Source organism: Siniperca chuatsi, linkage group LG5 (assembly GCF_020085105.1).
Source record: "Siniperca chuatsi isolate FFG_IHB_CAS linkage group LG5, ASM2008510v1, whole genome shotgun sequence".
Taxonomy (NCBI): Eukaryota; Metazoa; Chordata; class Actinopteri; order Centrarchiformes; family Sinipercidae; genus Siniperca; species Siniperca chuatsi.
Genome location: NC_058046.1, coordinates 23,415,724 through 23,440,616, shown reverse-complemented (window position 1 = coordinate 23,440,616; position 24,893 = coordinate 23,415,724). Strand labels below are relative to the sequence as shown.

At 38.8% G+C, this 24,893-nt stretch overlaps 1 protein-coding gene across 1 annotated transcript in view; it reads left to right on the top strand.

The window, feature by feature from the left end:
- Nucleotides 1-24,893, top strand: part of fbxl17 (F-box and leucine-rich repeat protein 17) — a 214,710-nt gene that overhangs the window by 141,822 nt on the left and 47,995 nt on the right. The window contains exon 9 of the mRNA XM_044195885.1: nucleotides 6,683-6,759. Within this exon, the coding sequence (XP_044051820.1) occupies nucleotides 6,683-6,759 (77 nt within the window). The remainder of the gene's footprint in view (nucleotides 1-6,682; nucleotides 6,760-24,893) is intronic.

The window sequence follows — 24,893 nt, the reverse complement described above, 5'->3', positions numbered from 1 at the left end:
CCAATGAAAAAGTCTTCAAGTTTTTTGTCCAGAGGATTCCAGAAACTCAGTGTTGCACATCGTCTGAGGAAGCAGAACCCTGCTTCCTTACACTTGTGTATGGATTTATGGGTGATGTAAAGAAAATTTACAGCAAGAATCATTTTGCAAGCACGTTCTCAGAAGTATAAACCCCCGTTTTGCCTTGCTCTCCTCCTCTTTGCTGCTCCGCCCTTCCATTTCATTAAGTCTAAAGACAGCCATGGAAGTCTCGTCTGTCACTGCTACTGCCTCCTCCTCCTCCTTTTATGTTTTCAACCTCTCCCTAGACCTTCAACCGCTTTTCTTTATACATTTCATGCTTACGTTCTCTCTTTTTCGCCCTCTTCTCTCGAAAATCATCCATTTCTATTTCCCTGCTGCTTTTGTGTAGCTAGACAGCCGTGTAATTGTGGGCTGTGTGAGGAGCGGGGATGAGACGAGGCCTTATGTTGGTCAGCACCGTGCTAGTGTACCTACCTACAGCCATTCTCTCAGCAGCGTCTTTGTTCCTGTTCCATTGTGAACGGCTAACTAAAGAGAAGCGCTACACATGTTGTTTGGCTGGAAAACTGTCTGCAGTCTTTGTGATAAATATGGACCTCAGTTTCTCTCAAGTATTGTTACTATTCTTCCTCTTGCTGCCTGTCTGCTTGGATACCTCTGGCTGTGCTGCATAAAAGAAGATTAGCTTCACCTCTGAGAGACACATGCACGCATTCACCCAAGCACAAACAACACACTCTGCGTATTGACACATACACACACACACACACACACACACACAAGGTTGTCTCACTCCCTTTGTCCCTCCTTTCTTGTCCCACATTTCCTTGCTGAGCCTTGCTGTAGACTCTTTCCAGTTTGCTGTATATGGACATTGTTCAATAAGGTGGTTGGACTTGTATGTTTGGAAGTCTCCTATATTCCACAGAGATCATTTTTATGAAACAAATTCACTCATTTTAAGTGTTGGAATGACAAAATGCTCATTGATGCATTATAAAAAGGAAGTAAAAGGATTGCACAATGAATACACATTGTATCTCGATTGATTTCTGTAGATGGATGTAGAATGGAAAGCTATCGATTATTTTAGTAATCGAGTATTCTACCGGTTATTCCATAGATTAATTGAGTAATCGGATAAGAAATACTTTTGCTTTATTAAAGAGCAGTAGCAAATATACAAAAGAGAAAATAAGACAGGTCTCTTAAAATGATCAACTAATTGGTTTTCTTTTTAGAAAAATCTGCATTTTTATTGCTTAAATTGCATAAAACTAAAAACTAAATCCATTTAGTGCATTACCTTTTGCTTTAAAAAACTTATATATGCTTAAGTTTCAGAACTACAAGTTTCAACCTAACAACAGCTCACACATGACTTAATGTAACTGTCTTCCTTGTGGCATTTGTATGAGGCAAAAACGAGTGGACAGGAAATAAATATGCTAAATATGGAAGAAATGAAAAATAACAAAAAATAGCATAAAGTGCACAATATAAATCTCAAATAACCATTCCATTTTTGACCATCGCAACAAGCTCATAGAAGAGATTAAGTTTGATCAAACAGTGAGCTGGGATTAAGAGCTGATCACTGGGCTTTGTCAAGGTAACTCTGGTTGTACAACAAAACACGCACACACACGAATAAAACACAGTTAAAGGCCAGTTGTCCAGGAGTGTTAAGCACAGTATGAAGCTCAGATAGAAGAGATAATCTGCTGGTTGCTTGATGATACAGTTGCTTGAACACTGGTCAAGGCTGTAAGAGTGCCCTTACTACAGAAGGTGTACACAGGAGTTATTTTTAAAAGGCTTTCCTAGTTTTCTGAGTTGTTGATGACTCACTAGAGCTTGTTGCTGTAAGGATGAAGGTGAAGTGGAATCTACATCACTACCTTGGCTTCACTTGAAAGTCCATTTTCCTAACCTTTTCCTATCAGTATAGTACAGATATGATTTAATCCCTCTGATAATTCTGGCCTACCATTTCCTTTTTATTATTTAAGAGCTTCAAGAGTTATTTAAAAAAAAAAACTCTTCACAATGGTGCTATTCAGTGCATATAAATAGCATTTTAATAAGAAGAACTATGTTCATTTTATTTGCAACATTTTAGAAATTAGTAGTAATGGAGCCACAGTATTTTCTAAAACCTAAAATCATTTTCAGTAAGCTAATATACTTTATGGAGCTTTGCAATGGCAATGGGCAAACATGGCCCAAGAGCAAATTCATTTCTGGGAAATAAAAATAGATGTTTAAAAAACATCTAGGCTCCTCAGTCAGTGGTATTTCCACCTTTACCTACACTACTTAGCCTGTCATACATTTGGGCCTCATTTACATGTAAAGAACCTGTAAAATGCTTTCGTTAATCACAAGACAAATTAGCGGTGATGTGGTTACCATGGTTTCAAAGTAACATAATTCAATTTTCTTCTTAAAAAATCCAAGGGAAAAACACTTATGTATCAGCAAAGCAAAGTACTGTATTTTTTTATCCTGCTGCTACGAAAATATATATAGCTGCATCTGCACCTCTTTAAGGTTGTTCAATTTTTACTTCCAATTACGAGTACTCTTCAGAATATTAGCATGGTTATTGAGTATCAAACCTTTATTCTCTTTCAAGTAGAAGACACGTTGTATCAGTTAGGGCAAACTATTTTTTACTATAATTCAGCCTCTTATCTTTCAGTGTGAAGTCGAACAAAGGCCACTTTTCTTGGCAGGCAGCATTAACTGGTTGGCAAGAAAACAAAATTAAGTATAAAAGATGTTTCAGGGTTAAGCAAAGTCCTCAAGGTCCAGTTGTGGGGGTCCAGTAATTCAATTTAGATAGAAAATGAGTGTAAGACTTTGTGTTTAAGGAAGAGGAATTCCCCCAAATCTCATACAGGCCAAGAAGCAAACCAAAGTTTGATTTTGTTTGTAAGAGACTGTAAGAATGAGATAGAGAGGACTGACAGTTTTATTGTTTACCTCTAGCTGTTTGTGCCGACAGCACGGTGACAGTGAGCCAAACAAACGCTGACCCCTGATGAGGCTCGCTCTCTCGGTCCTCTCTCTCCCTCCTGCCTGCCAGTTACACTAATCGCTTAAACATGCAGTCCCTTAGTTGTCATGGAAACTGTTTTATTGTCATTTTATTGGAAAAAGTGGCCTTGAGCTGTATATTAGCTTGCTACATAACTATAACAAAATGCTTTCTCTCGACTTTTTTATGCATCTATATTATTTGTGAGAGCATCTTTCGCCCTCTGTGCTAGCAGAGACAACTTGCTTGATTTTCTCGCCTTATTCACTTGTCATCATCATTTACACCCCATCGTCTTGCACTCCTTCGTCTTGCTCATTTTTTCTGTTATTGTTCAAAATCATCCTAATTAACCTTCTCCTCAACTTACCCATTATTTCTGTCATCTTGTACTGTCTGCCTCCTTTCCTCATCCACTAATCCTCTCTTCACTTCACTTCTTTGTTCACTGTTTCCTGAAACTCTGCTCTCCCATTTTCTGACACATCTTCTAGTCTTTGTTTTCCTTTATCAACGTTATTTCTCTTCCTGCATCTCACATTGTGTCCTCATCATCACGATCCTACACATTTTCTCTTTGTCACTTGACCAGTTCCTCTTCCTGTCCTCCATCCCACATACCTGCATCAGCTGCATCGTCCCTGTTTTCATCCTCCTTTTTCCATTTTCCTCCCTCCTCTTTTTAAAAAGTTTTTTCCTTTGTACAAAGACTCTCAAAACTGTCATTTCCCCCTGTCATTCTTCTCTTCATCCTACCTTTCACTGCTTATTCCTCCCCTTTTCAGCATCACAGCAGCTTCTCCAGCTCAACCACCTTGCCACACCATTGACATTCTTTTTGCTCTGCTTCCTAATGTTCTCCTCTCAACGTTATCTCCTGTAGCAGTAGCTATCTAAATGTTCAGTATGCACACCATGTCCAACTGGGGCTTTTGTCACAGGCTCTGTACATTATTGAAAGCGAGCAGATCACTAATTCATGTCAGCTGAGCCTTGTGGGGTTTGAGTGGAGGTGGGTGGGAGCTTGTTGCTTCTTGAAGGCCTTTTATGTGGCGTGAACCATGCCTTAGCCATCGCATCCCACACTTCTGCACTGTCCTCCCTCGTCTCCTTTGCTGGCTCCTCAATCGTCTCATTTCACCTCACTCCAGCCTTATTAATGGCCTCTTACTCTTTCTTCTTTTTTACTTCATTGTTTCCTTAGCTCTGTCGGCCTCCCCCTCTGTCTCTGTTCAAACTCTAGCTACGGTATAGAGATTTCTACTCACTCTGTTTCCTGCTGTACTCGCTTTCCATCTCTCCTCACTCCCTCCCTCATTCATAAATGTCTGATTGAATTGCTTTTGCTCTGACCCTGGGGACCTGGGCACAGTGTAACAAGCTCCCAGGGGATGCACTCCACCTTGGCATTCGTCGCTGCATCTCTGAATCGCTACTTTCTTTTTTTCTGTTTTCTCAGCGACTCTTCCCTGTGCATTCATTCATTAGCAGCTCTAATGCCATAGCCTCAAGACACACTGCCTGATATTGTGGTCCTGCTGACTTAACCGAATCTAATCTAGGGCTGGCCACAACACAAGGTTGGGTCAGGAATGACCAATTGCAACAGGTCTTTTTCTATTTTCAAGAGTGGAGTTTCTTCTTATCCACATGTTAGAGTGGGCCACAGAGAGAGAGAAACAGTGGAAGATAGAAAAGAAAGGAAGAAGGGCGGGATGGAGTATGAGGCAGGGAGAAGGACAGAAATTTCATTCAATGAAATAAGGAAAGTTTACTCTGTAATCTCAGATTTCAAACAGCTAAATTACCTCTCAAAATTAAAAATACTCCTAGGAGAAGGAGGCAGGGCATATCTTGCTGCCCAATATATATCAACATGCCACAACCTGATGGACAGTGAATGACACACACACACACACACACTCATTAAAAAATATGTTGCAGTATTGTAAATATTTGTATTTTAACTGCAAGTCTACAATTTATTATTATTATTATCCTATCTTTCTTATCCGTATATATTTTAATATCACAATTCTTCTGTTTATGTATGTTTTTACACATGTTTTGGCAATGTTAACATCTCTTTCCCATTCCAATAAAGCCCAAGTGAATTGAATTGAGAAAAATAAACAGGGAGAGGTGGGAGGACAATGAAAAGGTAGGAAAAGTACAACCTGATAACACGGAGAGGCTCGCAGGGCCACTGCAACAGAAATTTAATAGAAAATGTGAAGCCGCCCAGTGAACTAAAGCAGACAGAACAGTGCACATTTTAACAGCTTTGGCTTCACTCAGAAATAAGGATTTTAGAAATATGACACACATTTTAACTTTTCTGTCACTAGCATCTTTTCCTCCTTGATCCTACAGTGTGATATGTCACACACCAAGTGTCACCTTAAATGAATCCTGGAGCAAAAACACACAAACTTACAAATCATGTTTTGTTGGAGAGGAAATGTCGCTGTACTGAATTCCCTATTGATCTGCATCCTATTTTCACTCCTGTTTGCTAGATAGTGAGGATGTGGCACAAAAAAACATGAAAGTAAACAAGCTCAAATTCTCCCAACGAGTCCTTACGCATCACGCTTGGCCTATGGTGAGATAAGCCAGCGGATATTGAGTGAATATGAGCAATGCATTTCAGAATAACCTCAACATATTGCGTGAAAGTATATGAGCACATTGCACATTTCTAGTGAGCACCGGCATTCACTATTGTTCCCAGTTTCACTTTGACATGAAGTTCAATGATAGAAGACAGCTCAACATCACAATTTTCCCCCCACCTCTGCTTTCATATTAACGTGAGAGCTGTACAGTAAGTGTGTATGCTTGTCTTTTTTGTCTCATAAATATTCACGATAGAACGCCAGCATAAAGATCAAAACATTTTCTCCTGAAGGTTAATAGGTCAAATGCGTTGATCAAAATCTAGTTGTTGCACACACTCCTCTCATTAGAGGCATTTAAAGAGAATCATTTGATACAGATACTCTGATCTTCCCCATGGCCCTCCCTAGTGTATACTCTCTCTCTCTCTCTCTCTCTCTCTCTCTCTCTCTCTCTCTCTCTCTCTCTCTCTCTCTCTCTCTCTCTCTCTCTCTCTCTCTCTCACACACACACAACACACACAAAGACACACACATACACTCTGTAGGTCCTTTGGGCTCAGGCGCTGGCCTGAATGCAGATATCCCTCTTTGAAGTGAGCAAGCTTACTATATATGTGTGTGTCTATGCACGCGCTCACATGCACAAATACACACATATACTCCTGCTGTGTTAGTGCATGCTTTTTTAATCAGATCAGGTGTTTAATTATTAATGTGTGTGTTAAAAGAAGCAGAGGCAGGATCTGTGAACAGTTATGACCCTGCAGCTGTACTGTTTAACCTTTACTGTGGAATATTCCTGTGTGTGTGTGTGTGTGTGTGTGTGTAACAGAGGGAGTTTCAGAGGTAGAAAGCTGCTGTATGTGCACATGTATTTCAATGTTTTTGAGACAGGTCAAATATGCCTTAAAGCTAAAGTGAAACACAATATATAGAATGCAGATGCCTTAGGTGACACTTTAAACATTTGTTCTTTCTCTGTGTCTCTCTGTAGGTGTGTGGAAATCATCGCCAAGGAAGGGAGAAGTCTGAAGGAGCTCTATCTTGTGTCTTGTAAAATCACAGACCACGGTAGGATACTTTCAATCACTGTCCCTTTGTTGCAGTCAACCTCCAACATTATTATCATAACCATTATTACCCACAGTCACTACCATGATTCAGGACTCATTTGATTTTTATGACGCGCCCCTTTTGAGACTCGCAAACAGTAAAAATATTATTGAAAAGTTTCCCACAGAATAAAGTAATGTTCACTGGATCTCCTTGGTGCAGTTCATAGATGTTCATATTGTAGCTGGAAGTCTAACTTTAACTAGAAATCTTCTAAGCCGAACCAAGTCGGCAGCAAAATATTTGGCATTGGGTTCTGCAGAATATTTGAGTCTTTTATCAGCTACAGTACAATGCACAGTTGGCGTACTTCAGTACACTGCCTGCATGAATTATTTGATTCTTTGTGTAGCAGTGTTTGTCTGTTTAGTTGTTGCAATGCTGTTTTATGTGTGTGTGTTTGTTTGTGTGTTTGGTGTGTATGTGTGTACCCTGGCACTTCCACTCATGACAGCTACCAGCTGTGTATTCAGCTACTGCTTGTGGTTGGCTCAAGAGGTACTCAATATAACACAAGCTGAAGTTCTTTTTTGTCACGTATTTTATTTTCAATCATCTTTGCGAATCAAAATACCCCCAGTCCACATTGTGCTCAAAATGAAGCTCTAACTGGGATGAAATATGTTTGCTTGAGTTTGATTGTTAAGATAAGTTTAATTTGACTTAAATAAATCCCACATACTTTCAATAGCTAGGGTTTGTGCCTGTTTTCTCTTGCTTTTATATTATGTGAACTTGCCATTGTCTGAATAAATTGTTTATTCAAAATTGCACAAAGGGACTTATGAGATAACAAACTAACAGGTCTTCTGCTTGTTTATCCCATGGAGTTTTTTTAAGTCGGCTACTTTACTTTTGAACATAAGAAAGTAAGTAGCCTGTGCTTTTGATAGTTAGACTATATGTTTTTTGTGTTTTTTAAGTTGCTGTTTTCTGAATGATGAGCCTACTGAGATAAGAGAAAACAAGTCTTCTGCTTGTTAGTCCCATGTGTTTTTTTGAGAGCTTAGAGAGCTTAGGCTGGGTAGGGAGCTGTTTTGTGTGGGCCTGTAAAGCCCACTGAGACATTACATGTGATATTGGGATATACAGATAACCTTAACTTAACTTCAGAGCTATATTATACCCTTGCCATACAGGGTACAATATATGATGTGGGCTGTAGACCCACATATTGGTTTGCTTGAACACATTCATATTCACAGAGACTTGTTTCAGTTGTTTTGCTTGCCCAATTGATGCACACTCACTGTCTCTCTTGCTGTCTTTTTTGCTTGTTTCCGTTGGGTACTTGTTTAAATGTCTGCAAACTGAAACTAAATTCTCATCTATAAAAGAAACCCCTGTGCATCAAAACTGGAGCAGTAGCTTATGAAGTGTAGTCAACCCAGGTCAGGAGCAGAGTCATGAAGCCGCGTCAGATAGTACATGTTGACCAAACCCTCAGAAACAGTGATGTTAGGCGTAGTGGCCACACTACACCGATATAGCAGGATGACATGATGCACACTGGCCCGAAAAGACTTCTTCCCGTACACAATCATTACAAAAGAAGCTGTAAAATGGTGAATACATTTTTCAGAGTGTCACAAACACCCTGGAACGACTATTTGTATGATCAGAATTTGATCAGTTCGGTCAAATAAAATAAGAGAAGAGCCTCTCATCCCATTCATGTGTTTGGGAGGCAACAGGATGTCATCTGGCTTGCCCAGAGAAAGTCTCTAATATGCATTCTCTCAACTGGCTTGGCCGGAGGGGGGGTCTCTAGTAGAAGCTTGAATATTGGTTTTGGCGTATGCAGCCAGTGAGAAACTTACGAAGAAGTGATTTACTCAGATTTACTGGACAGCCACATCATTATATTTGCCCAAATGGAGTATTAGACAGTTAGCAATTTACATTGCCAGCTACAGGCTACTTTTCTGACATAGCTGACTACTATGAACTTTGTAGGACTCTAGAATACCCCTCATCTTTTTTCCCTCTGTATGCTACCACTTTTTTCCTCCATCCTGTAGTGGTTTTACTAAGTGGTGACAACAGATATGGAAAAAAGGTTTAATGCCAGCCACTAATTGTCAGAGGTTTCCCCAACAAAGTTGTTATTATGTCATGTGTGTTGCCACAGAGTGTAGACTTAAATGATTACCCTCCAACACGAGCTGCAGTTTGCTGCTGACTTCTGTGAGTCACAGTGACAATGATCACCTTGACCTCTCTGAATCTGAATCTTAACTGTGTGTGTGTGAAACGTCTTGTGGGCGTGTCTACTGGTGTTTGATTAATGACTCCAAGATCACAATAGTACATTAAACCAGGAACGCACACAACCACCCCTCTATATAGCCGCCCCCCCCCTCTCTGTGCCTCTCTAATCATTTTGACCAAGATGAATTGGTGATATCTGATCTTCTTCCTTCACTAATGACCCCTCTGGCCTCCTTTGGCTGATGATGGGATCTGTGTGTATTTATGTGTGTGTGTACGTGTATGTCCTTCCAGGATAGAGATGCCTGTTGTAGGAGCTCTAACAAAATGATTGGTGTATTTCCTGCTTCGGTCTTCAATAAAATTAAATAACAGAAATGAGATTTTACATCAGCCAAGCTGGCCCCCTTTTTTCCGCCAATCTCCTGTGCTAATTATTTTTATTAATGGCCTCTCTGAGTGCATTTGAGATGTCCACAAGCCTCTTACGTTTGAGTGTTCTGTTTTTTCCTCTCAGCTTTCACTTCCTGTGTGATTTTATAGGAGCTTAGAGTACAGACAGAGAGAGACATGAAGACAGGTTTGGATGACAGAAAAGAGAGCTAGGCAACATGTAATTTTACTCCCAGTGCAGATGGTTTTGGAGATTATTTTGTGAGGAAGAGGAAACAAATGGAAAAAGCGAGGGTAGGGCTTTTTTGCCGTAATGATCTTACTGAAAGCCCTATTAGTGCAGTGGAAAAAAAACTTCCTAGACTTCTCTCTCATTCATCAAAGAATGTGGAAACTAATTAGCTTAAATAATGTTTTGGTTGTATTCAAGGCAGTATAGAGACTTGTTAAACACCTGGATTCTTTGATTCACATATTTCGTGAGATTTATGCATTTCAAAAGCTGTTTTTTCACACCTGTAACTGAATGATGATGAATAATGGTCATGCTACTGAAAGATTTTGTTAAACATCTAAAAGCATTCAGTCCAGATTTCCTCTGTCTTTAATTTCGCACTCTGTTGCCTTTGTGCTACTTAATGTTTTTGTAAACATTGTGTTTTCAGGTATTTTTGTTTGTCTCCCTGACATTTTCAAATGCTATTACCACCCACCACACACACAAGTTCACATGCACACACATGTGTCAACGCTGTAATATGTGTCCGTAAACCAAGATCAACTAAAGAGGCAGAAAATTGAAGTGCAGAAGGTACAGTACATTCCTGCTGTGAAAAGAAAAATATGAAAAGTGAACAAACAGTAATTTTGAAGATCAATAAACAAAAACTTAACCTTAGACTATAACATTGGTTTGTTGTAAGGTATGGCTCATTTAATTAATATTTTATATCAATTGGGGTTCGATTCCAACCTGCGGCCCTTTGCTGGATGTCATTCCCCCTCTCTCTCCCACCTTTCCTGTCTATCTCTGCAGCTGTCACTATCAAATAAAGGCAAAAATGCCCGAAGAAATTATCTTAAAGAAAACCCCCTCCCATGTGACATGCTTATCTCTTTAAAAAAGAAAAGAAAAACAGGCCTCTCCAAATCTCATGGGATAGAATGATCAATTTAAGTAGTTAAGTATAAGATAATAGATAGATAATGTTAAGTTTTGATAAAGGAAATAAAATTTAAAAACAATATATTTTTGCCTTCTCTTCCAGTACCTGAAAAGATACCATGCAGTGAGTGACTCACCATAAAGTTACTTGAAAGTCACAGGAGACCACACTGGCCCCTTTTTTTAACTATTCATACATGTATAGCAAAATAAAAAGAGGGACCACCTACATTCCTCATTCCCATAGGTATACAGACAGCATGGTCTCAGTTTGCCCATCTCCTCAGCAGAAATAAAAGTGCCACTATAACATTGGTTTGAAAGCTGACCCTGATGAGAAACTCTACTCAGCCTCGCTCCCAGTGCTAATCAGATCTCTACACCACCACTGTCATCCTCATTGACCGACCCATACACAGGGGTGTCCCATACTGTATCTTTAACACACCAGGACAGACAGTGATACTTCCTTGTCTCCCCTCACTCTCGCACTCATTGTCCCTATGCGTCCTTTGTTCTTACATGTGTGTTTTGCATTCATATGCATCCATTTGCCTGTCTGCACTGTTAGTGTGTACATCTACCTGCACTTATCTTGTCCCTTGTAGCCCACCTGCTTTATCTTTAGACAAAAAGAGAGACCTTGGCAACTTCGTTCTTTACATATGGAAATTCTCCACTTTCACCCGCACGCCTCCCCATGATCCCTTACCTTGTCAGTCATGGCTTCCTGTGTGCATCTGTGCGAATACAAGATCGAGTGAGACACCTGTGGGAGTGAGAGGGAAGAAAAGGAGCACCTTTCGTCTGCTTTTAGAGGAATTTAAGCAGAGCTGCTATAGAGTTGCAAAGTGGGAGGGATTATTTCAGGCTTTCGGACTGTTGGAAGTCAAAATCCTATTCATTTTTTGAATAGACAGTGTTAGGTGTTTTGAGCACTTCCAAGTCTTAGATGGGCTGAATCATCAGTACAGAATATGAGCACTTTCAAACAACAAACAAACAAACAACAAATTATGTTGTTGTGTGTGTGCGCTGCTTACAGCAAGTGGAATTCAAGCTAAACCTGATAATACGTTCAGCAGTTTAAATCAGTTTACTTTCAGGTTCTGTGTCAATTCTGGATAAGTCCTGTGTGTGTGTGTATATATATATATATATATATATATATATATATATATATATATATATATATATATATATATATATATACATATATATATAGCACAGTGTATAGTTCCCTATTGCAACTATGAAGCGTTTTGAATTTGCTACACCTCTGATTTGCGCTTCGGACTGGCAATGGCAGCTGAAACTCATGGGTATCGTAATATTTAGAACCATCAGCCATACCAAATGAACTGAAAAAATAGAAACAAAGTTGAACTAATTAAAACCAATAGCCATAAGATAATACTACAGTATAGTTAAATCGTCCAGGCGACTCTTGTGGTTCTATGTTACGTAACATTAAGGATATAATTAATGGCAACACAGGAATTAAAAGTGGTAAAAATACTTCCTGAACTTCCTCCTACTTTTCAACTATATTGCACCTAATAAGAAATATTGACAATGACAGCCCATCTTCCAGACTGTTGTGATTGTGTTGTGTTGTTGTATAAGAAGGACTGAGCTACTCAAATTGTGCATTTCATTGTTATGTCCATCTGTATTTACCCATGTGTCAGCTTGTGAGATTATTGTTGTCATTCAATTTTAGTGTCTTATTCTCTTATTTGATCACCCCCTTCATAGCTCTCACATAGTTAACATTCATCTACATTTTTCCTCTTTTTTTCCTGCTATGAACCCTGTTTCAACACCAAACCCCTTCCTCCTCTCTTTTCCCCTCGCATCCCTCTTTCCATTCATCTTTCAGCTCTCACTTTCATCTGAGGCACTTTACTCTAAATGTACTGAGCGTTGATAGATGGGGCTTCCCTGCCCCTACCCTTGACCAGAACCTCAATAATGAAGTATAGCTGTATGTGTGCATCTTTACTGATGTGTGTGTATTTGGGTGACTTTGTGTGAGCGTTTGTGTACTTCAACAGGTTTCCCTTGCTGCTGGGGAAATTTTGATATACACTCGCTCTCCAGAGCATCATAGTGCTATTTACACGGTGAGGTCACATAGCAGCTGAAACAGCACAGTAACTATCTTACCGACAATGAAAATTACCTGTGATTGTTATGCTTCCATATACAATATGAAGAGGCCATTAAGGTATACTCAAAGCTCAAAAGCTACTGTGCTAGCTTTTAACCTTAAGCCAGTATTCACCTTTTAATTTTCTACACTATTTGTGGGATTGATGTACATGTCAAACCCTTCAGCACGATATCCGTTTCTTGCAAGCCATGGTTGCATGGCTTGGTGCCCTTTTTAAAATGTCACACAATATTGGAAAGCACTGCAATAAAGAAAAGTGAGGAGGACATAAAAGAGATGATCAGTTATTGTATTTACATGTGGCATGATCAAACCTCATGGTGATATGGTAACGATGTAAAAGCCTGTAGCTTTGTTGCGTTGGCTGTTCTCATACATCAACTTCTATCTCTTTTTGTCTTCTTTCATTTTCACATCTATATTTCTCTTTGAGGATTTGTGTCTTTTCCCTGCATCTTGTTTGTTTATTAAGCAGTTATTCACCACCCACAGTCTAAGTGCTGTGAAACATAATGTGATGTAAACTTAGATAGTGTAATAGCTTGTTTGCTCCTCTCTGTCTGGCATTCAGTAGATAAATAATGTAACTCTTAAAGCAGTTGATTAAAATGTGCAGAGCAGTGTAGCAGATCTATGTGGGCTACAGAGGGGAACGAGTCAGTAGTCTGTCTGTATCACCATGGTCGTATCTGTATACATGATTTCTTGGTTTGCAGTTTAGTATGGGTGGGTCTGTTAATGTTCATGGCCACTAGTATACAATAGTGTTTTCAAACCTAAGAGTAATTTTTTTAATACCTTGGTTCTAGTGACTTAAGACTGTAGTGACTTAAGACTGGCAGAGACAAGCCTGTTAGGTTTGTTTGAATCCAGCTTAGGGACTAGCAGAAATCATGCTACTGCTCTTGTCATGTAGGGCCTGATATTTAGGAACTAAAAATATACAAAAATATCTAGTATATATTAATATATCAAGTATGTTGAAAGCAATTCATAGAACAATACAACTATTTTTATTACATTTATTTAAAAATTGATTGAGAAATTATAATATACATGTACTTTAGAGAAGCATAATTGAGTCACATTAGGTATTTTATCACTGTTGATTTTTCTTGAGAGTAAAATGTCATTACTTTTCCTCAGTGGTCAGTGAATATCAGCATATTGTTGGGTTAAATCTTTGAGGTCCTTGGTGTTGGAGAGTTAAATAATTTTGTATTCACCTGGCAACCTAAATGTTGAAGAGTGTAACCATCACAACACAACTTGACAGGAGAACTACCCATGTGCGACCCTCCTGACATCAGTTCCATTAAGCGTAAAACAATGGAACCGAAGGAAGCCAAGCCCAGAGGCCAACTCCCATGACCCTTTTCCATATCATGCAAAGACCCTAAAAACCAATGGAGCAGTAGTACACAGAAATAGCACTAGGAAAATTCATAAGGTGCATGTTTTGTCCTTGAGGGGTAGGAGAAACGGTGGGACGGAGAGAGTAACATATGTTGCAGAGTGCTACTGGACATGGTGAGGGCAAAGACTCATAAAGTGGGTTATTATCTCTGCAAATCAATGAAAGTGCCTGTGCCGTGGGGAAAACAACCAGCATTACACCAAGCTCAGAGCGGGACTTCAGAACTACTGCAAGACCACCTGGATGCTGAAGCATTGGGTTCTAATATCTGTGTTATCAAGGGCTGCAACTAACAATTAATTTCATTATCAATTAATCTACCTGTTATTTTCTTGATTAATCAGTTAATCATTTAGTCTATGAATTGTCAAGAAAAAGTAGGGGTGGGAAGCCCCCACACTTTCCTCAGTTGATGTCTTCAGATGTCTGTTTTGTCCAACCAACAGTCGAAAACTCAAAGATGTTAAATTTACAATGATTTAAACCAGAGAAAAGCAGCGAATCCTCACTTTTGACAGAAGTGAAACCACAGAATGTTTGGCATGTTTGCTTAAAACATGACTGAAACAATTAATTGGTTATCAAAATAGATGCCAATGAATTGACTAATGGTTTACTCTTGTCAGCTAAATTTAATTAAATACAAGTAACCATGACACACAGAGTACCTAAAACACATTTATTTCCTTTTTTGCAAGTCAGTGTTAAAATTCATCTTTTCTCTGAACTATGTTTAAAAATGCAATAAGTAAAACACTAAAAGTAAGTAAAGAATGTTTCTGTCAGAAAAAATAGTTTGCTTTTGGCTTTAGCCATGGAAACTGCAGTGTAGCCTTTCCGTAGAGAAAAAGAAAGATGACCGTTTTCCCACCATTTGCAAGTTTGGAAAGTTCATTAGATGATATACAGGAAAGCTGAGAGGGTGACAGGTAAGGAGGGAGCAGTAACAGCTCAAGAGGCTGGACTTGAACCTCCACAGAGGGAAGGTATTTAACTAGATGACTGCTGCTCAAGTGCATAAGTATAGTACACTTCCATAGGGTTTCAATTTACAGATTCTTCATAGTGTGTAGTTGAGTATATAAGTCGAGATTTCCATTTCCTTACATCAGCCTGTGGTGGTATTTGCAGATTGGGGAGCAGCGTAGAAAAAGAGGCTGAAATTGAATTAGTTTCCATATATTGTCCTCTCCTCCTCTTTCTCCAGCTAAGCCCTGTGGTCTATCCACTGTTTGCCTTATGGGGGAGAAAAGTGAGGGGGGCTTAAGCTGTGAAGGCTGGGGCTTACGCTGTCTACCATCTTACTGGTCACACACATACACATACACACACACACACACACACACACCCTTGCTTCGAGGATTACAGCAGGCAAGTCCCGTTTGCATTTACACACACAGACGCAAACGCAATCACACAGGCAGTACACACATATTATAGATGCACTTTTGAGCTCATGCTAATATCTTCCTCCACTCACACTATCAAATTTCAGCGCACACACTTTGCCATAACTTTTGGAGAAAAAAATACTTAAGCCTCTGCTATTTTAGGTTTAAGTCTATGGAGAAGGATTGAAATGACTTGGGTGTATGTATTTATATACAGATTTATATGTCAATGTGTGTTGGTCTCTGTGTACGTAGATGTATCTGTGTGTATGTACATGGTGCCAAAGGATGTAATCATGTATCTATGAGCTGCTGGATGACCATAATGTTTCTGTTCTAGATAGAGGTAGCTTTAGTAACAAGAGGCCCCGTGTGTTTATGAAGCTTTGATATAAATGGTCCATTTGTTCTATCTCTCCTCTCTCATCTCCTCCTCTTTCTCTATTTCTCTGACCTTCATTTTAGCCCTGTAGTTCCCAATAACTGCGTGCCTTAAGTGTGCCCGTAGGACTCAATAACACCAAGCTGTGTAAGTTGTAGAAGATGTCCCTGTTATTGCTGGCTATAAGGTTTTTGTTTATAGAAGTGAGGCATTGCATTTTCTTATTTTTCTTATTAGTTTCATTGTGTGTGTGTGTGTGTGTGTGTGTGTGTGTGTGTGTGTCTAGATATGACAAGTATTTCTCTAGAGGCAGCATCACATTCACTGTCTCTCTGTGGTTATCTCCTTTTATTTTCTTGTGCATTGCCGCCCTCCTTCCTTCCTCTCCCTCACTGTCTTGCTCTTTTACTCTATTCCTCTCTCTCCTCATCATCCTCCTCCTCATCTCTCTCAGGTGTGAATGGAGCTGTCCTGTAGGTTACGTGGGTGTTGATGTGTGTTGATGACCAGATTTGGGAGTGTTTAATAGTTAAAGCACCCTGCTGTGAGTTCTATAGTTAGTTCTCTCTCACTCTGATAATGTTTAGAGGAGCCCTTCAGGGAGATGCCCACTTACTGTACATGAGAGCTCTTTATTTCTTTTCCATCCTTTTGGTTCTGTATTACCACTGCTGCTGGTCTACTTTAATTTGTTTCTTCTTCTTTTGTTGTCTTAACATTGTTGTTTGGGTTTGATGTTTTTGTGACTTTTCAGCATTTCTACAGCATTACATACAATTACAAAAACCCTGTAAAAATGATGGCATCGTCTGAAAGATGTTGCAGTAATGTGAAGGTCTGGGGAAGTATTCAAATAAAGATTTTATGTACCTAGGTGAGGGATTTCTGAAAGATCTCAAGACAAATATCATATTTTACATACACATTGTTAAATGATTCAGCATATGAGACAACAACTAATTTACCCCCACAACATAAAAAGTAGACTTGGAAAATATTTGTTAATGTGTGTGTGTTTCTGTTTAAGAACTTTTTCCTTGCTTCTAACAAAGCTGGTTTACAACAGACCAACCAGCAGAAGAACAGCTAAGCACACTATCCTGCTACTGCCGAACTTTGCTGGAATACAAGTGATACAAGTGAAATCAAAGCAGCCAACCTACGCCAAGTCTCCCAAGGCTAAGTGTCATGATACAACGATGATTGAAAAGCCCACCAAAACGGTTCAGTGGTTCAATGAATGAGCCACGACTGTTTAGATAATCAAGTATTACTGCTAGAAATATCCCCAGCATGTGTGTTTAATGCCATACTCACGTCATATAAAGGTTACCACGATTACACTCTTTTGATTTGTAAATACGATTCACGTCAGTATCCAACTGGTAATCACAATAGACCTTTGGTATTTTTCTGATATCTCAGGTTTATTTGACTTGGTGGTAGTAATGCAAAAGAGTCTGCAAAGCAAAGTGTTTATAGGAAGAGCTTCAAATGTCATCAAGTACCTTGTGATGAATTTACTTTCTTTGAAGTTCTCACTTTTAATTTTGGCGGTCTCCATCCAATCATATTTGCTATCATCTATCGCCCCCTAGAACCACCTGGCAGTTTTTTAAGCAGAACCCCCTGAATTTATATCCACTCTTGTTTTAAATTATGACAGAATTGTTCTTTGTAGCAATTTTAATATTCATGTTGATGACTCCACTAATGTTCATGCGACTGATATTTTGTTAAGCATCACTACTTCTTTTAACTTTAAACAGTATGTGTGCGGACAAACACATAGCTGTGGTCACACATTGAAAGCTTGTGCAATCATGTTTTTATCATCTTAGAAATATTTCAAAAATATGATCTATCTGAACTTTTAAAGACACTTTTACACGCCTTCATCTCATCATGCCTGGATTACTGCAACAGCCTTTTTACTTGCCTGAATCAAAAATCTATTGATCGACTCCAGACTGTACAGAACTCAGCTGCCAGGCTTGATCACATCACTCCTGTTTCAGCCCCTTTACACTGGCTCCCAGTATGTTTTAGAATATATTTTAAGATTTTACTGATTACTTTTGAGGCTCTTCATGGCCTCTCTGCTATATCTCTGACCTCTTAGTACTGTACGTGCTGGCACCTCATGTAGAGGTCTTGCTAAAAACTAAAGGGGACAGAGCGTTTGCAGTCAGGGCCTTGAGGCTCTGGAACAGCCTGCCTGAGGAAATCAGGTCGACTGAGTCAGTGATCTACTTTAAGTCCCTTCTTAAAACTTTATTGGAGAGCCTTTGTTGATTTTACTTGAGTTTTCATTTTCTTTCAACTGTCTTTTATTTCCCTAAAAATTGTATTATTATTATTATTATTATTATTATTATTATTATTATCTGTTTTCTTTTCTTTTAAAACCTGATGGTTTTATGACTTCTCTGTTTTATTTTTTGCTGTCTTTGTGAAGCAATTTGTGACATGGATTTTGAAAAATACTCCGCCACCAAGTAACTAAACGTTCAGTGTAGCTGTTTTAGTAAGATACTGTAGTTTTACATTTTTAAAAAGACACAAACCTGAAAGCAGCCTGTAATAGTACTAGACTGCCAGGGGCTGTTTTTGCCGTAGGGCATGCTCTTCAATTGAGATTTCTTCTTCAATGATGAGGCTTAAAGAATGCTTTATTTTTTAAGCTTGGCCGGCGGTTGCCTTTTTCTTCTTCTTTTTCTTAATCTCTGAAGAAGTGCTTGTAACTACCTGAACTTAAATTAACTGCTTCTTTGGCAGTGTCTTTCTTTTCTTCGTTGTACCAAGGTTACAAGTAAAGGGGTGTGAAAAAGTGTTTGCCCCCTTCCTGATTTCTTTTTTTTAAAAGAATGTTTTAATAGCTGTGTTGTGTGTGTTTACGTAAATGATTAGAATTTTAGTTCAGTTTTCATTAAATTTATACTATATATGTAGCTTAAAATATCACTTTAATCATCAAAATGCCATCACTTGCAAAAGACTGATATCAAAGTCTTTTTTTTTCAGTTTGAACAATTAAATTTAAAATTAGCAATGAAATGGCAATCAGCTCTAAGTTAATAGCAACATGTTATTGTTTACATTATGTGTCTACCTTTCAGTTAAACATAAAACTTGAAATGACAAACTTTCTTTTTGGAAGGTCACCCTCTCGCTCATTTTTCTACATCTGTATATTTGAGAGATAATGCCACTGCTAATCCCTTGCAAGGTCAGTGCTTGTATTGGATGATTGTCCCCCACTGTTTATTCATACTTCCTGCTGATGTCATTTCCTCCTGCTGGTTCTGACCTTTGACCTGTCATTTACCTCCTATCGTTGCCATGTTTTAGTCCACCTTGGTGGCCGTTGTCCAAGAGAACATCCCCGTCTTTATCTCTGTAGGATTCCTCTGCTTACAGGAAGGTTACTGGAGTATCTAAATGCAAAATTTATTTGTACTTAAAGGTCACTTTTCATTTGGATTCCTAATATCATCTTTCATCTTCTTTTCTCATTCCTCACTTTTCATTGGCTCCTTAAGTGAGTTTCTTTGACTTCTTCACTCTCATTCCCTTTTTACTCTCTGTCCATATGATGTATTTTCCTGCTGTTACTCCATTGTTTGACAAAAGTACTGTACATCATTCAGTTGACAGGGAATGCCTATAATACATAACGCGTCGGCCATGTTTAAATGGCTTAGCTCATGACTCTTAAACGTGGTTCAACAGCAGCTCTGGCAAGTAGCCACAGTGTCACACAGGGTGCTGGCTATTCCTCAGCATCATTTGATCAATGGCACTGATAAAGCAGAGCAAAACCCCTGCCATTATACTTGTAAACTTTATACACGTATGTTTTTTTGTGTATGCACATGATTATATGATGAAAGGCATGTGTAAATCGCTGCTCTTTAAACATAAAAGGCAGCGGGGGGTTTCTGTCTTGGCACAACTGTGATTTACTGCAACACAGCATATGCACTTCATTCAGCATGTGTCTGTTTTGTATAATGTGTAGGATCTGCATGGGCTTGTTTGACTGGCATTAAGGTTGTTCTGCCCACCTTAAAGCCATAACTCTTCTTCAGTAAAAGAAGTAAGATGTGTTGTTTTGGAGACCCTTGTACAAAATAGCATCCAGTATTACATTTTACTCATTTGTCATACATGGTATGGTCTACATAAATGCAACTGATTTTAAGATGAGGCAGGATTATAAAAAAATGTCAAAGGGCCTACTTCTTTTATTTCCAATGTTAGTTTCCATACTTTTAACCATTTAACAAATCATTTCTGCATTTAAACAAGCATTTTTGGTAGGCTAGGTCATGATGGTGAATTTTGGTTAATGACTGTAAAAGCATATCCAACCAGTAATAGTTCATGACCTTGTAAAGCTCATTATAAACATACAGTAAACTTAACAATAATTGCATGAGTATGTTGGCTGAGTATGTTGTCTTGAAATGCTCAGTCTCTCACCAACATAAAAATGTTCTTCAGGAAAGAAGGCTGGGTTTTGTTAAAGACAGCTACCTGCATATTGCAAGATCTTAAATCCATTGGCTATTAACTTTGACAGGGCAGGATAAGTTGGAACAACTTATTCTTTTTTTGTGGGAAATATCTCAAAGCACTTATATTTTTTTTATAAAATTGTTTTCAATTACCTACCTAAAACAAATCCAGGGGACTATTAAGGCTACCAGTTGAGTAGCCGTGGCTTATGTGTTCACGCTAATGAATGAACAAACAGGTGAAAAGTGATTAATTAAACTCCTTGGGGTGATATATAAATAGATGATTAACTATGTGAATTCATTCAAAGTTAATTGAAATTTTAAAATGCTCTATCAGAATAAAATATTGCTTCAAGATGTAGCATATGTCCCCTTCGATATTCTGACTGTGTCAACTGTATTAAGAATCTGTATTAAAGAGCTTACATTACACAACATTACTGGTTCAAGTATGAATGCTGGGAGCCTCGTCAATCTTAAAAAATCTTGAATGGTCAACTAATCAGCGAATGGTTAATGAATAGATGTGATACTGACACGGCGGCATGTCCTGACCTCGCTCTACCTCTCTGCCTCATCGAAGTATCACGTTCTTCCCACACGGGTCCCCACCTTAGTGCTGTTGTGTGATACTGAAGTCTGTCCACGCCTCACCTCCTCTTTACATATTGTAATCTTTCTTTTCCCTCTCCTCCTCCTATCCTCTCCTTCTGTTATCGGTCTGTCCTGTAAAGCTTCATTTACAGAGGAGCCCTAATCAGATATGTACCAGTGGAGGGCAGTTTGTGAGAGCAGTGTGTGGCCTGATAGATAGCAAGGCTTAGCAGAAGGGGAGCGCATTGTAAGCCCTCAATTATATGCCCGACACCCAGACGCAGGAAAGAGACACTTGGGAGGCCTGTTTGTGCTTTTGCTCATGTGTCATTCTCGAGTGTGTTTGGTTGTGTGTACATGGCTTTATATGCTTATTCTTAGTGTTTGCTGCACAGAGTGTGTAATGAAAGAAAGGCGGGCATAGAGAAAAGCAGATTGTGGAGCACCAGGTCAAGCTGAATAAGTGAGTGAGTCCATACTTTTAAAAGTTTTAGCCAGGCTGTATCTGATTAACAGTGGTACTACTATCTCATTGTTTTTCTGTACAAGAACATCTATACCTGTAGATCTCTGTCTCTCTATCTAGTGAATAGTTTGGTTGGGTTTGCATTATAGTTGTGAGCATTTTGGGAAGAATCAGTAATTACTAAAAGTCTGAGATTTTATTTTAGGATAAACAGATGCATCGACTTTCTTGTCCTTGTGTCTGTGTTGGTGTGTTAATGCATGTGGCTGACTGAAGAGACACACACATACAGTATGTTGGGGATGCACCTTCCATGGATCCATTGTTTGATGTGGATGTTGTTTGATGTCTTGTTTAATCCTGTGAAACCTGGACAAATATAGGCCTACAGTAGATTTCTTAATAAGACATTCCCAATGCAACTACAGTAGGATTAAAAGTGTTCTCTATCTAAAACATCACCAAAAAAAAAAAAAAAAAAAAAAAAAGATTTTAAAATCCACAGGTGCAATCAAAAAAGTTCAGGGGCATTCTTGAAAATGTGAAATATAACTAATTAAAGACTATGTAGGTTTAGGGTAAGTTCGAAGTAAGTAAGTTCTGCAATACATTGACATCAAAGATGATATATAATTATATAATATAACAATAATTATCTTCATCCACAAGTTTTATCTTAAGCAGGAGTGCAATGTGGAGGGCAAAAGGGGCTATGTAGATCCAACCCTTTTCCATTCTACTTTCAAGGCCATTCAAAGCTTATGTTTAGGCTCTGTGGCGTTGGGCCCACAGAGACACCAGGGTGGAATCAGATGAAGCATGAAAAGGTGAGCTCAGGAGAGCAAACAATGAATTGTGTTTGAACATTTCTGCTGCTGGAGTTCACTTGCTTCAAGGCTGCCTACCTCTGCAGATAGAATATTCATCTGCTGTATTGTCCCATAGAGGCGTGTAACCTTTAGCGAAGAATCACAGTGCAACTCGACCTTGCTTTTCTGCTTCATTATCATGCAGCCTCCAGTACAAACAGCAAAGCTTTATTTGATGCTAATAATATTATAGTTCTTTGTCTTGACCTGTATCATCTGAGCATTCCTCGAATTATTTTACTGCCAGTAATTACTAGTATGTAACATCTAGTGTCTTGATAGAGGGTTGATTACTTTTGTCTGAACTTGATGCTGCAAACTCCAAGGCTTCTGCCACACAAGTCTCCAAACTCCATGGTGGTGTTGCCATTCACTACTAAGAATGGATCATTATCTGTCTGCTTTTTCCCATACTTAACCATGTGGCTAAATAAAGTGATTAAGCATGGTCAAAGCCAGTGATACAAGTGTCTTTAATGAGTGCCAGATGGTGTTTTCGTGACACAATAGTGTTCCAATATGACCACTATAAGCTGTTAACATGAGAGAAACCAACTGCCGCTTAGATTAAAGACATTTACTGCTCCTTGTTTTCTTGAAAAAGTAAGTATTAAAATACCAGCTTACAAGACTTGTTAAAACCTGATTTCTCAAGGTGCTTAATGAGTTGGTCAGCCACCATACGTCATGCTCAGATTTATGCATAATCCAAGGGATGCATTTGACAATACTCTGTTCCATGTGTCTCATGTGAGCAGACGTTTGTGTTAGTTTGGCACTATTTAACAAAACACTATTAATTAGCAAAAACTTTGAATTGCGGTATGAAATTGCTAATATCAACATATGAAATGCAGTATTATGGTAAATGGACTTGTTGCATAGGCCAGAGACACCAGAAGATGCTGTCTTGCCGCTCTGCTCTTAACCAGAGTAGTAGATTTGCAAGTGAGAGGCCACAAGCGGCTAGTTACAGTGCATCTTTTCACCAGTACATTGATTATTAATATTCACAACTCTCAAGTTTTTTTTCTGCATTGTTGTCCTTATCTGTCACTGCACACTACTGTTGAACAACAATTTTGCCAAATAGTAAGTGTAATGGTATGGATTCTATAACAGTGTTAACAATGACATGGATTAGAAAAAGTTAAAATTACATGCAGCAATAAACTAATTGTGTTTTGTTCTTAAACATGTGTTCACAATTTCAAAGACGGCAGTCGTAACCTATTTCTCTTGGTACAAAATTTGTGAAATTATTAACATCCATTTACAGCTATCATAGTGGAACATGACAGTAAAAGGAGAAATGTATGTTTGGTGTAATTTATTTGTCGATCTTTTTTGTTTGTTTGTTTGAAATTGAATTTATATTTGTTAATGTCCAGTAATGTAACAATCACATTAAAATGATGTAAACTGATGAGGATATGATGGCATGATGGTGCTTTGATACAGAAAGGTCTTCTTTGGTCTTGGTGTCATTAACCCTTCAAGTGATCTGCCTAAACTGCACCCTGTATGACACAAAGACAGCCTTTCAGGTCCTTGGGTTGGCAGGAAACCAGTTATTACAAGGTCAACATTACCTTTATTACTTCTTATTAGTCTACATTATACCTCATGGGAGATTTTACATAAACACACACCCACACAGGCTTACAGAGCTATAAGCTCACTGAAATGGCAGTTGGGATCCTGCCTCACGCCAATAGACATGCCCTAGGGAGCTTAGGTAAACATTGGCTCTGTGTTTTTCTGTTTATTGTTTGGTTATAGGCTATGACATAGTCAATTTTTTCCATCTGCAGTCTCAACACAGTTTATGGGATGGAAATTGTAATTGTCGCATGAAAACACTGTCATGTGTTTTCAACTGTAGTATTCGAGAGACATGCATGACCATGCCTGCACGTACAGTCACTCAGCCACAAACAAGCCCAGACATTAGCAGTGTATTTCTAGCACTAATGAGAATGAAACTCCATTTCTTAGCTGTAATTGTGGATGTGTTTTCCTCCTTTGTCTCTAAAGATTATGTTTGTGAGACCCAGGGGCCTGTCGATTGTTTTGAGTGCCTCTCCACTCTGTATGACTGCGCTGTGCCGCAGGTGCTCAACAAAGCAGCCCCATTGGAATGCAGCAAACGTGTCTCTATTGTGGCATAAGACGCATTTTATCGACACCTATTTCTCCACTCCTCTGAGTACAATCAGAGGTATCTGAGTGTCCTCGGTTTCTGGCTAATACAATGAATGTAGACATACATACTCACAAATATACAGATGCACAAAGTCTTTCTTTCTTCAACACCCTCAAATGTAGCCAGAGAAAAGGCATTATGTTGTGTTGCATTGGAGTGAAGCTGGCTGTATGGTGTTGAGAGAATATACTAAAAGTGGGTTGTTTGTATCTCTGTTGTTGAGCCAAAAAGGTTGTAATGGGGTTTCGGTGTCTGCCTCCATTTTCCCCTGCTATTCAGTCTATTGTAAAGTAGGCCTA